Source organism: Triticum aestivum, chromosome 5D (genome assembly GCF_018294505.1).
Source record: "Triticum aestivum cultivar Chinese Spring chromosome 5D, IWGSC CS RefSeq v2.1, whole genome shotgun sequence".
Lineage (NCBI taxonomy): Eukaryota > Viridiplantae > Streptophyta > Magnoliopsida > Poales > Poaceae > Triticum > Triticum aestivum.
In genome coordinates this window covers 558,252,766-558,264,909 of record NC_057808.1, presented here as the reverse complement: position 1 = coordinate 558,264,909, position 12,144 = coordinate 558,252,766, and the positions used below count along the sequence as shown (strand labels likewise).

The following is a 12,144-nucleotide window of genomic DNA, read 5'->3' as shown; positions in this document are numbered from 1 at the left end:
GAATCCTCGCCGGTTCTTAAACCAACCGGTGAGGATTCCTATTGACATATCAGATTGTACACAAAAAGACCATTGATGATCAATGTATTTTTTATGTCTATTTTTACTGACACATAGCAGTAGCGCGTTCTTTGTGAAAGGCGCTGCTGATAGGTCGTTTAGCAGTAGCGCCTTTTGCTACAGCGCGCTACTGCTAAACCATTCCATCTCCCACCCCCACTCTCCTCTATCCGATCCAGATCACACTCACACTCACTCGATCTCCCCCACAACCCCCCGCGCCGGTCCTCCCCCGTCACCCCTCCTCCGATCTGCGCCGCCGTCACCTCCTCCTCCTCGCTGGACTCGGTACCGGCCTCCTCCTCCGTCCTTCCTCCACTCGCCGCTGGCCGGCCCCTCCTCGCTCCGCCTTCCTCCTCCGTCCTACTCTCTTCTCCCTCCTCGAGTCGCCCCTCCTTCTCCCTCCTCCCTACTACATTTTGATTTAGTAGGCTAGTTCATATGCAACATTTTGATTTAGTTGATATGATTTAGTTGATTTAGTAGGCTAGTTGATTTAGTTGATTTAGAACATTTTGATTTAGTTGATTTAGTAGGCTAGTTGATTTAGTTGATTTAGTAGGCTAGTTGATTTAGAACATTTTGATTTAGTTGATTTAGTAGGCTGGTTGATTTAGTTGATTTAGAACATTTTGATTTAGTAGGCTAGTTGATTTAGTTGATTTAGGTTATTTAGAACATTTTGATTTAGTTGATTTAGTATGCTAGTGGATTTAGTATGCTAGTTGATTTAGTTGATTTAGTATGCACCATTTTATTGTTATTTTTTCTGTACATGGATAGGTAGATGCTTTTTGTTTTTTTGTAATAAGTTATTTTTTGGCAAAATGTAGGTGCCAATTTAGTTAAATTTGCCACTTGTTTTTTAATCAATTATCTTAGGCAATAGGGGCCAAATTAGATGAAATGTCTTGGTAGGTGGTACCCTTATTTGGTAGATATTTGTGAAAAGTTTTTTCGGCAATAGGTGCCACCGAAATGCTTTGGTAGGTGGTACCTTGTCATCTAATATGTTACTAGATCTTAGGATTATAATTGTCCATAAAATTGCTTCTCGCGGAAGAACCAAAAATATCACATGCTATTGTTTTTCTTTCCTGTGAAGTGAATCGTTAATCCTTTGCTCATATTGTTTTAGGAAAATGGCACCACCACCACCACCACTATGTCGACTGTGCAAGTCAAGGTGCGCCAGCAGCCTTGCAACTGGCAAGCTGTTCGGCATCTACTTCTAGCCGAGTTTTCGTAATGCGGCGGTAAGAAATTAGATGAAATGTAACAACTATTTTATTTTTTGTGTTGGCATTACTGCATTGTGTCATTTTGCTTTTTTACACAGATCGTCCCATGCAATGTGAGGTTGAAATTCAACAAGCTGACAGGAGACACTGTGACATTTGAGGCTCCTGGGGGGCCGTACACTATGGAGGTCGAGAAAGGACGCAATATGTCGCAAATTGGAGGAGATGGATGGGCCCGTTTCCTCGCCCGCGTGCGTCTTACTGGTGGTGAGTTGACCAGCTTCTCCTTCAGAGCAGAAAGACCCAAGCTGGTTGTCATTTATCTCAACCTGGTGGAAGATGATGAAGATGACGAAGATGATGAAGATAATGAGGACCCACTCGATGAAGATGATGAGAACCCACTTCATGAAGCCATCGTAGCTCAAAGAATGAGGCTGAGCGAGGAGGAGGTGTGCAACCTATGGGGCATAATTCCGCCACGTGATGACTTTGTCGGGGTGCCATTCATGACCCGCCTAACAAGTACCATGGTCGATCGGCATGAAATGGTATGTTATACGTACTGACTGTAGTAATTTCATGATATATATATGCTTTATTGTTATACTTACAAACGCAAATTATCCGATGATATGCTTAGTGAATCCGATGATATGCTTAGTGTAGAGTCCAATGATATGCTTTGTGGAATCTAGTCGATGATATGCTTTAGTGTAGAGTCTAATCACATGCTTATTAGTGTAGAATCCAAGGAACTATTAATAGTGTAGATAATCCATATATACTTATTAGTAGAATTCATGATTAATTAGTACAAATGCGTAGTACTGTGTCTTTTGATGGTGTAGAAATCTAGACTTAATAGAAATATATTTGCAAGAGTATGTGCGAGACCATTTATTAATTGATATGTTTTTCTTATTCAGAAATTGCCAAAGAACCTATCTGTGAGTTGTGGTATCGAGCCTGATGAAGAAGGCTCAGCTGGACTACGCCTTACCGCAAGGGGCTCCGTCACCACCTGTACTTACCGCATGGACACAGACGGTCGCACACACTTAAACTCGGTTGCGTGGAAGAGATTCCTCGTTGGCAAGAATCTTCGTGTTGGACAGGCCATCCTAATTATTATCAGGAACACCCACCACCCAGGCTTGAGGATGATGATCGTCGTCGATATCATCTAGAACTACATATGTGTGTGTGGCTATATCATCTAGAACTACATATGATGATCGTCGTCGATATCATGTAGAACTATATATGATGATCGTCGTCGATATCATCTAGAACTACATATGATGATCGTCGTCGATATCACCTACTACTGCTTGAGGATGCATGTTGAGTATATACGAAATTGTTATCTAGTACTCCCTCCGTTCCAAATTACTCGTCGTGGTTTTAGTTCAAATTTGATATCGACGAGTAATTTAGAACCGAGGGAGTACTACCGAGTACCTATAATGCTTTATGAAATTGATATCTAGTAGTACCTAGTATCTGCAAATTGCAGTTTATTAAGCTGAAACGAGATAGGAAGCCGGGGGGAAATGATGAAAGATATAGCAGTAGCGCGGGGTCAGGAAATCGCTACAGCTAATTAATAGTAGCGCGTTCCGAAAACGCGCTGCTGATATAGTCAATAGTAGTAGCGCGGGTACAGATAGCGCTACTATTAACAGTTAGCTGTAGCGCCTTATTGGTAGCGCGGCTGCCCGCGCTGCTGATAGCCTCAAAACCCGCGCTACTACGTACTAGGGTTTTTCCTAGTAGTGACCAACCAGTTGAGCGAAAAGCTCACACCATTGGAATACATGCCTGCAACAGCTGTGATCAGTACCAAAGTTGGTGCCCATCCGAACCGTCCTAAAATTGTTTCCCCCTATTTGGGGATCTAAATGAAGAAGGCAATGAAGAGGCCGGTAATAACGAGGAAATGAACTTGGAGTAGGGGAATTAAAATGGTCATCCTTCCGGATGAGATGGTCCTCAGCCGCAAGAGGCACTGAAAACATACTCCTGTAGGTTTGTTCTTCAAATTTAATCCATCTCTTATATTCCAAACCCGCTGATCAATGTTGAGATGTGAAGACGGGAAACAGAAGCTGAAAGAGGATCAGCGGTCTCAATTGCCACTTGCTACACATATACATTGTGGAACTAGAACGATAGTTTCCGCTAATTACATTGGGTGATCAACACAGTTTGCATTCCTTATAGCTGACGAAAAATTTGCGTCGAACCCTCGTATAGTATATAGTGGATGATAATTCACGTCAAACGCTCGTATAGTGTTTCAGCTATGTAATTACGTTTGTACGGGGTTGGTTATTTCTGCTGGATGTATATAGTATACTTGCTGATGGACTTAGGTGTAGTGTCGATTACTTGTTTGCTTGCCTGGTCGCTGTATGGCTGAGCAAGCAGCACAGCTGTTGTTTCTCTGTGTTTCCATATAATTAATACCACCATATATGAACAATGGGGCTGGGCTTCCCCTGTTCCGAAAGAATAATTGATTCTGCTGAGTGATGGCATGTAGTCCATCGAATATTTTCCAATAGCATTTTTTATTTTCCAAGGAGTGGTCGAGTGCACAAACTACGAAGCTTATCCCAAATTCTATAACTTAAGAATTTTATGCTGCACCGAGGAATAAGAAACAATTTCTGCAGAGTATTACATATATACTTGTGCGGTGTTGGCCTACATACAAAGTTTTAAGTTCAAATATTTTCTTATTTGTTGACTATCCTATTTAAAACTGCTTACGGTGTGTGCCGCACGGCAAATGTTTTCTTCTTTGAGAGAAACAAAAATAGCACCTTCTATATGAAGAGAGGCCAACCCCTCAAAAAAATATATGAAGAGAGGACAAATCTCAGTGCAAAATTTTGGTCCAGATAAGGGGTACCGCACGAGCAAAAAAAATAAAATCACATCCTGGCGGCGGCCTCTGCCTCGGCCAGGGGCGGGACGAGGCCATGGCGGCTCGAGCGGCAGCAACAGCACGCGGGGCGAGCAGCAGGCTCGAGCGGGGGCGGCGGCCTCTGCCTCGGTCGGAAGCGGGACTAGGCCATGGCGGCTCAAGCCGCAGAAACAGCACGCGCGGTGAGTAGCGGCAGTGAGCAGCAGGCAGCGGGGCCGGCGGCGGCCTCTGCCTCGGCCAGGGGCAGGACGAGGCCATGGCGGTTCGAGCCGCAGCAGCGGCTGGCACGGCGAGCAGCAGGCGTCGCAGGCGGCGGGCGCGGCGAGCAGCGAGTGCGGCCAGCGGCGAGGCGCGGTGGCAACGGGCGCAGCGCGCGGCAGACGCGGCGAGCCGTGAGGCACGACGCGTGACAGACGCGGGGAGCAGCGAGGCACGGCGCGGAGCGGGCGCGGCTACCAGCAGTGGGTGCGGCGAGCAGTGAGGTGGGGCAGCAGCGGGCGGCGCGAGAGGCGAGCAGCAACATCCAAGTTGGTCCGTTGGTGTACGCGTATAGCTAAACAATGGCCACCGCCGTGAACGAGCATCGGATTTTTTTTCTTCTTCTCTCTTTTCTTTCTCTCTTTTCTTTCAATGATAGGTGGACCTCACAGGGCCACACTTGATGATAACGTTAGTCAACGTAGCCGTTACTTTGGCGGCGCCACGTCAGCCTGACTAGTGGGCCCAATCCAAGCTCTTCCCAACCTGACCGATTGTCGTTGCAACTCCGGCGAACGACTATACTGGATTGCAAAGAGGAGCGTGTCCAAGACACTTATTTTGGGACGGAGGGAGTACATCACAAAATCGCCAAGTTGAAACAGTTTGGCTTTCCCCTAACTGATTTTAACAGTGTTTACAAGGAGTAGATATACTGCAAGTCTGCAATCATCAGAGCCAGCACAAAGATCAGGAGCTTCCATTACACGAGTTCTTTGTAAATGTTCTGGTGGAAGTACTAATTTATACCAAATGTAACTGGAATTACCACAGGGGTTCTCTACTGTTCAGAAAACGAGTGGCACTCTTATCGCAGAGAGATCACAACAGCTCATGTGCCAACAAACACAAAGTAACAAGATACGCCTCATATTTACAGTTCATCTGACCTTCTGAACGTGGATAGGGTGAGAGAAGAGATGACGTCCTTCACAGCACCTCGTCTTCGTAGTACAGGTACAGCCCGAAACCGAGCCTCGCGCAGGCCTTGCAGAACGCCGCCTCTTCTGCAGCCGCCACGGGGTCGTCGAGCCGTGCGTCGCTCAGTGATGCTGTTCCAGCGGCCTCCCGATGAACCTGCATGGACGAAAGCAGAGTTTAGCCTCAGATGAAGATTATCAAACATCGATTTTGATTGTGGTGGAATTCTTTAGAAAATAGTGCTGTTTCGATGTTAGATATTGTCGGTACCTGTGATTTTGTTGACTCAAGAACTTTGCCACAATGCTATGTCTGTTTGCAATGATGTCACCCGCAAAAAAAAAATATCGAGCACAGGTGTTTGCATTAATAGATAATATGAACTTTGCCACAATGAACACATCTAATCTTTTTCAATTTTTTGTGACATTTGTAAAATCCATTTTTGGCACGCAGGAGCATGTGCTCCCTAGAGCCAAAATAGATTTCCGTAATATACAACAACAATAATGCAGTGATTGCATCTTATGTGCTGCCTGCACAGCCAGGCAATTCAAGATCACCTTGCAAAGACTGGCTGCTTATGTAACAGAGCCCATATTTCTTTTGGGGAAAACTGGAACTGGAGTTTGTATGTTGAAATGATCAGTTTCAAACATCACAAGATAAATACTCTCATTAATAGTAAAATGTTAACAGAGTACTCCCTCTGTCCCATAATATAAGACGTTTTTGCAAGCTATGTTAGCTCGCAAAAACGTCTAATATTGTGGGACGAAGGGAGTGCTATACTACAATGTCTCCATAGAGACTTCAGATCTCGAGTGTAATAATTATAAATTCTAGAAATGTACTAACATGTTAAGCGTGTTAGTATAAATGTAAGAATAATTTTACACAATATTTTATTAATACACATTGAACATTTTCCATAAACATGATGAGCATTTCTTGGAATACACGTTCCAGTTCATGTTCATTTTTCATTTTGGTATTGGTTTTTCCCATTTGAAAAATAAAAGAAATCTAAGAAAAATTACAACTGCCACAAGATTCAAAGAAAGTGTTAGTGGATTTAGAAAAATGTTTCACGATTATTAAAAATTTGTAAACGTGTTATTCAAAAATGTTTGTCATGCATTAAAAAATTTAACAACCTGTATATCAAAATGAATGAACATGAACTTGAACAGCGTGTTTATGTCACCTGTATTAAAAAATTGAAAAAAATGTATGTCATGCATTAAAAACTTAACAACATGTATTTCTTGTGTATTTATTATTATTACACAATAATTTTTAAAAAGTTCAACAGTTTCTAAAAATACAATATTATCAGTTTTTAATAATTGTTTATTTCAAAAATACAATGAAGATACACTATAATTGTGCGTGCTTGTGGTCTTGAATGAAGATACATATTTACACAATAATTTTTAATATAGGTTCAACTATTTAAATCCATATCAATTTTAGAAAAGTTTATGTTTATATTTTCAAAGTACACAATATTAAAAATTGAATAAAAATATAATATGTTTAGTGATGATCCAGGAAAGGGGGCCATGCTCCCCCCCCCCCCCCCACCCACCCATCCAAGAATGATAAAATTAATTGTGTTTATACACTTTTGTCCTCGTCGTCGTTGTCCAACAATAATCTGAGTTCATTCAAGCTGCCCAGGTCCTCGAGCCTGTCCACACCATCTAATGAACTCATGATAATATCAAACTTGGGATCACACGTAAGCATCTCATATTCCTGATCCCGTTAGGTGCCTTGTGGAATGTTACAGTGGGTAGATATTGCAGTTCGGTGAGATGAACAATTCCAGGTACCAACTCTTCTATGTACGTTCCTTAACATCTTGGGCCTCTAGATTATGTAGCATCGAATCCTTGGTGGTAGCTTTGATATGGACGCGGCCCTGAGGCTTAGATACTTTAGCTGGAATAATTTGTCCATATGTTCATGCTCTTTTAACCCTTGACAACCTAGTGATACTACTATTAGAGATCGATTACGTTATATCTTCATTTGACAACGCAGATGCCAACTCCTCGTCAGTGTGCCAAAGTGATAGTCCCCGAATAAAACCATGTTGATTTGTGAAACATGTTTGGCCTTTTCCAACCATAGAGATAAAATGATCTTCAACCTATTTTGATATAATAATTTCAAGCACCATGTCATGAACTCAGCAGAAACGATCTTGCCATCACACAACATGTCACTGGCTAGACCATGCTTTATTCGATAAGCTCGTAAAAGTAGTTCTCGGCAACCACATCTTATTGTATATATGTATCATGCCATTTTCATTGACATTTAACTTTGACTAAAACTCAATTTTAGTTACTGATCACAAACAAACAAAAAATATTTTTCATTTCTTTCTTTATTACATGAAAAACCTTTTATAATGCGTATCCGACCCTATATGAAATGAAGAGTAGAAATAATGAACATGCGATGAAGCTCTAACATTGCATATACTTTAGGTACTCATCTAGTTAATTAAGTGTATATATTATGCTATTGCAGTTGTTTCCATATGCATTTTAATTGCGCATATGTACTACGCCCACTTCTTTGAAGTTTAAGTAATCAAACTCATCTATATTTACTTAATGAATTACAGAGTCTGGGCAAACCAGATACAACATGGATTACAAAATCCAAGCAAACCAGATCAGAAAGTGCAGCTAGAGAATGACATCTGCTTTGCCTGTGAGCTAGTTTGATACACGAAAACAGGTTCACCATTTTTTTTTGTTTAGAACCCGTTGAGCACAATTGTGGGCAACTCTATTCAGATCTCTAAGTAGTAGGTATTACCTCTGTTCCTAAATATAAGACGTTTTTGCAGTTTAAACTGAACTGCAAAAACGACTTATATTTTAGGAACAGAGGTAGTACAATGCAGTGATCTAAGCAAGCACAAAGATCAGGAGTTTCCATTACATAAGTTGTTCAAATGTTCTGATGGAAGTAATGGTTTCAATCCTAACAACTGAACTGGGTCATGCTGTATTTGTACCAAATGCAACTGAAATTATCACTTTAGGAAACGAGTGACACTCTTATCACACAGAGATTACAACAACTGATGTGCCAACAAACACAAATGTAAACAAGATACGCCTCATATTTACAGCTCATCGTGAATGGTACATGTGGGGTGATATCTTGCAGCGCTACATACAAGCTCTGCCAAGCTTGGCGTCTGACCTTCTGAACATGGATAGGGTGAGACAAGATATGATGACGTCCTTCACAGCACCTCGTCTTCGTGGTACAGGTACAGCCCGAAGCCGAACCTCGCGCAGGCCTTGCAGAACGCCGCCTCTTCCGCGGCCGCCACGGGGTCGTCGAGCCGTGCGTCGCTCAGTGATGCTGTTCCAGCAGCCTCCCGATGAACCTGCACAGACGAAAGCAGAGTTCCAGTGAAGATTACCAAACATTGACTTTGTTCGTTGTTGAATTTTTTAGAAATAAGTGCTGTTTCAATGTTAGATATAGATATTGTCCATAGCTGCGCTTTTCTTGACTCAAGAAGTTGCCACACTGCTATGTATGTTTGCAAGTGTTATTAATCACAGGAGTTTTCATAAATAGATAGTACACAACAGCAAAGGCAATATACAACAACAAAAATGCAGGTGACTGCATCTGGTTTGCTGCCTGCACAACCAGGCAAACTTGCAAAGTATGTCTGCTTATGTAACTGAACCCATATTTCTTTTGGGGGAAAACTGGAAGTGAAGTTTGTATGTGGAAATAATCAGTTTGAAACATCACAAGGTAAACACACTCATTACGAGAAAAATGTAAACAGAGTACTATACTACAATGTCTCCACAGAGACTTCAGATCACGAGGGTAGAACCTGAATTCATTAATACTCCCTCCGTTCGGAAATACTCGTCATTGAAATGGATGTATCTAGATGTATTTTAGTTCTAGATACATCCATTTTGGTGACAAGTAATTCCGAACGGAGGGAGTAGATACTAACGGGTGCAATTGTGGTTATGGATTATTAGCCGTGTAGTGCTGATTTGAATTGCACATTGTGGTTATGAACCCGATTAACACGCTGAAAGTTGAAAATGTCATTTATCTCCTCTCTAATTAATAGTATAACTCAGCAAACTGGATTCATAAACTGAAATAATATCTGTTTGGTGAAGCAGGGGAGCATATACTCTGTACTTTGGATACAGACACAGCTGGGAAATGACAGCTGTAGTCGGTTCCAAGTTATAGCTAATGCCTGGAACAAACAGAAAATAATTGATTTACGCCTTGGATGGGCAGAGACAGATAGGCAGGGGCTCCTGCAACTTGACATTGGATGCCACAAGCATATGGGGTGAACTCACAAATGTATCTGAATTTGTCCCAACGCTACCCAAGTCATCCGGTTTACAGGCCAACCTAAACAATGATTCTGCCAACCAAGTGAATTTCTGAAATTTGATATTTTCTAGGAGATTTGTTCCAATGCTAGCAACTTGAAGTCTTAATAGCTCTTCCAATGCATGTATGCCTTGTAAGGTTGAATCCTGAACTATAAGAGATTTATAAAATTAGGAGCTTGATGATTGACTGACCCATTAATAAACTAATTCATATGATGTTAGCTTTGCGATATGTTGACCGTCATCACGAACAAGAGACAGTAGTTAGGTACCTCTCCATCTATTCCTCGTATTGTGACACGATACACCACGGTCACCTTTCCATTGTCATTGTAAATAACATCACGGACCTCTCCACACCAGCCTGGAAACAGGGCATAATCCAAGAACACCATAAAGAGCAAACGGTTAGCACGCCGATCATCATATTTCTAGTAGAAACGCTATATATACGTGAAATCAACTGCTCAGATTAGATATACAAGTAGTAGAAGCCATAAATACACAAATTAGCATGAATCGACCCACTCGGATGAGATCACAAACCATATGTGAGCAGTTTTGGAATTGGGCAAATGGGGGGGAGGCTCACCGGGGGCGTAGAAGCTGAGCATCCGGTTGGCATGGTACCTGACAGACAGAGAAATGGAAATCCGTGAGTGGTCAGAGATCCAGGAGAATGCGCGCGGTGAGAGAGAGGGTACGAGGATCCGTGCGCTCCGGCCTATGGGTTGGTGGATCGGCCTGAGTTTCGCAGTGAGATGTGTGGGATGACACGCGCATTCGACTGGATCTCGAGCTAGCACACGACACGGGCAGGTGGAGCAAAGTACCATGGGATGACGGGGTCGGAGGCGGAGGCGCGGCGGGAGGCGGGGAGGACGATGGTCTCCGGGACGCGCTTGTTGAGGTCGCGCAGGATCTCGACGAGCGGCCGCGTGATCCCCGACGGCGCGGCGTCCAGCGGCACCACGTAGTTGCCCGTGGAGGCCGCCGCGGCCACCGCGCCCGACGGCCCCTTCCGTCGGGCCGCCGCGACGACCACGCGCACGCGGCTGCGGCGGTGGGGGAGCGGCGAGGAGGCGAGGGAGGCCGAGCAGGCGGCGGTGGCTTCCATGGGGATCGGATCGGAGCGGAGCGGAGCGGAGGAAGGTGGCAGCAGGAGGTAGGTAGGTAGGTGGTGGGATCACAGTGACGATCGAAGTGGTTGCATCTAGTAGTATTCGATTCAGCCAGCTATACGTGGAAAAGTTAAAAAAATGTTATCCTACGTGTGACTATCATCATCCGATGTGGCAGAGGTCAACTCGCCACGCCAGCCGGTCAAAGTATCGATGACCTACGCCAGATCAACTCCCTCGGTCCGAAAAAACTTGTCCCTCAAATACATCTATTTAAAAAACAAGCTTGGGACAAGCTTTTTTGGACGGAGGAAGTACTATTTACAATCTTCTTCTTTTTTGCGGGGGATTCACACGGCTGGCTCTAAAATGCCTAAAAAAATTCCAATCGAGCGTCCAAACAAGGAAGAACTTGAGAAAGAAATGCAGCCATCTCTTCAAAGTTCAAACTATGCAGATAGCACAAGTGCCAAGAATCACAAAGGCAACATCCTACATGTGCACTAGTTGCACACGAAAAGGTAGGTTTGATATATTTGGTGAAGGCCTATAGTCATCTTCTGTGGTTGCACTCCATGCTGCACAGAACAAGATGCGCCGTGGTGGAAACAAAAGCCAATTAAACTGATAGAGAGCAGGGTCAAACCATACAGGAAGTTAATACAAATATTTTTACAACCTAGAACTCGACGTTCCCCATATATAATACTCTCTCCGTCCGTCCCGGATTACTTGTCGCAGAAATGGATACAAATGTATGTACCTAGAACTAAAAATACGTCTAGATACATCCATTTCTACAACAAGTAATTCTGGACAAGGGAGTAGATAATACCAAGAAATAAAAACAAAAGGAGATTAGTAGGGAGAAAAGAACTGTAAGAAGCAAGTTTTATAAAGTGCTCCATCAAGCAAGTTCATTTCCTGAAGCTCTGCCTAGACGTTCACCCAACACTGTACCAAGTGCAAAGAATCACAAGGAAAACATGTCATGATTATGCCTTAGGAATGCGCACACCCCATTTCCTCCTCTACAGACCGAAAGGCAATTTTGGCATTTTTAGTGACCAAATTTTGTGATGCTGCATACAACAGGCAAACCAAGATATACCATGTTCAACAAAACCCATCTTGAGTGAATTCCACAAAAGCATGGCCAAATACTAGAACAATTTAATAAAAAA

The 12,144-nt window shown here is 43.1% G+C and overlaps 1 protein-coding gene across 2 annotated transcripts; it reads right to left on the bottom strand.

The window, feature by feature from the left end:
• Nucleotides 1-5,403: 5,403 nt before the first annotated feature.
• LOC123123862 (DNA repair RAD52-like protein 2, chloroplastic) lies at nucleotides 5,404-11,968 on the bottom strand. 2 transcript variants are annotated; one of them, XM_044544506.1, is made up of 4 exons: nucleotides 10,673-11,968; nucleotides 10,432-10,469; nucleotides 10,112-10,203; nucleotides 5,404-5,571 (listed from the first exon to the last, which is right to left on the bottom strand). In XM_044544506.1, exons 1-4 carry the CDS (start codon nucleotides 10,954-10,956, stop codon nucleotides 5,425-5,427), a joined length of 561 nt encoding a protein of 186 aa, XP_044400441.1. In that variant the 5' UTR covers nucleotides 10,957-11,968; the 3' UTR covers nucleotides 5,404-5,424. The 2 variants fall into 2 exon arrangements, with proteins under 2 accessions (XP_044400441.1, XP_044400439.1); XM_044544504.1 differs by lacking the exon at nucleotides 5,404-5,571 and adding an exon at nucleotides 8,347-8,836.
• Nucleotides 11,969-12,144: the final 176 nt, after the last annotated feature.

Coding starts and splice junctions, on each gene's coding strand:
- LOC123123862 (XM_044544506.1), bottom strand. CDS start 10,956: ATGGAAGCCACCGCCGCCTGCTCGGCCTCCCTCGCCTCCTCGCCGCTC. Junction 10,470..10,672: donor TCCGACCCCGTCATCCCATG/GTACTTTGCTCC, acceptor TCTGTCTGTCAG/GTACCATGCCAACCGGATGC. Junction 5,572..10,111: donor TACGAGGAATAGATGGAGAG/GTACCTAACTAC, acceptor TCGTCCATGCAG/GTTCATCGGGAGGCCGCTGG.